We start from the raw sequence: 1484 nt of genomic DNA on the forward strand, positions 1-1484 counted from the left end.
GTGTTTGCGCAGGGTGGAGGAATCGCAGAAGTCGTTGCTCCACAAGGGACAGGTGAACGGCTTCTCCCCAGTGTGGACGCGGAAGCTGAGCAGCAGGTGATACGACTGGGTGTAGCCCTTCCCGCACACAGAGCAGGAAAACGGTTTCTCCCTGGTGTGCATCTGCTGGTGCGGCAGCAGGTGGTGTGACTGAGTGAAGCCCTGCCCACACACGGGGCAGATGAACGGGTTCTTGCTGGTGTGGACCCATTCGTGGGCCAGGAGGTGGTGTAACTGAGTGCAGGTGAACAGCCGCTGCCCGGTGTGCAAACGCCGATGAATCTCCAGCGCAAATGGCGAAGGGATACCATTCCCACACTCCCCACATTTCCACGGTTTCTCCATGGTGCAGGTGCCCTCGTCTGTCTCAGACCTGAACAATCAGTTGAAAACTTGCTCACGCTGACAGCATGTGTTTGGTGTTACTGGTGAACCCTCTGATAATTGGAACACTCTCATTCAGTCTGTAAAGCTTGTACCAGTCACTACTCGGGTGTGTTGGTATGTGAGACTCTGAGTTTCCAGTCACACTGACGTTTAAAACCTAACTAAGCAGACAGACCTTCTCCCCTTTGTTTTCAAGGCCATCAATATCCACGTCCTCGTGAATCAAGTGACTGTCAGACTTTGATGTGATGTTTGGTCTGAGATTTCTGCCGCCAAATTATTCTCTTGTAATATTCCTGTGAAGTGATTGCAAAGGTCATCACAGTCAGTCCATGATAGAAAATCTGAACGTAATTCTAGTTACTGTGGAACATTCTTTCCTCTCAATCCCAAAGATCTTTGTGTAGATCTATATGTAACTGTTAACCAACAGGGTTATGGGGCAGACTGCATACCTCCACGAAGAGTTCACATGGACTCAAGTTGCTGAATGGACCTCTGCAGTGCAGTATTGACGCTCTTACTGAAGATCTACAATATGCTGCAGTACGATATTACAAGCCCAGGAACAACTGCAAAGCAGACAAGGTCTTTTCAGAAGTTGGACCATGAACTTCTGAAGCTGCTGCTTCTCTTCCTCTCCCTCTCTGAATGAAGATTGATCTTCACCCAGACTGCAACTTCTTTCCTCTGTCCAAATATTTGTGAACACATCCCTTTTTTTGAAGAATGGCATGTTTTCTGATCATCACAATTAAAGGGGTGTCTTCCCCCTGATATGCAAAGGGACAGTCAGTCAGGAGAGGGCAGGGTCACGTCTTGTGTTGTTGTGTGGAATCTGTGACAGCTGCAACAATTCATCCCAACTCCTGTACTCAGTGCTCTGACTGATGAAAGCAAGCATGCCGAAAGTCTTCTTCACCGCCCTGTCTACCCATGACTCCACTTTCTAGGAGCTATGATCCTGCACCCTTACATCTCTTGGTTTGAAATACTGCATATGAAACAGATTTGGTGCTTGTTGATATGTGTTATTATTTGGTGCTTATCTCGACTCT

The 1484-nt window shown here is 47.8% G+C and overlaps 1 protein-coding gene across 1 annotated transcript; it reads right to left on the minus strand.

The window, feature by feature from the left end:
* Positions 1-8: 8 nt before the first annotated feature.
* On the minus strand, positions 9-384 carry LOC122545141 (protein krueppel-like; the record flags this gene model as incomplete). The annotated part of the gene is made up of 1 exon (XM_043684289.1): positions 9-384. A coding segment is annotated over exon 1 (376 nt), but the record flags the coding sequence as incomplete, so codon positions are not given.
* Between the last annotated feature and the right edge of the window lie 1100 nt (positions 385-1484).

Source organism: Chiloscyllium plagiosum, unplaced genomic scaffold (genome assembly GCF_004010195.1).
Source record: "Chiloscyllium plagiosum isolate BGI_BamShark_2017 unplaced genomic scaffold, ASM401019v2 scaf_84557, whole genome shotgun sequence".
In the NCBI taxonomy this organism is placed as follows: Eukaryota; Metazoa; Chordata; class Chondrichthyes; order Orectolobiformes; family Hemiscylliidae; genus Chiloscyllium; species Chiloscyllium plagiosum.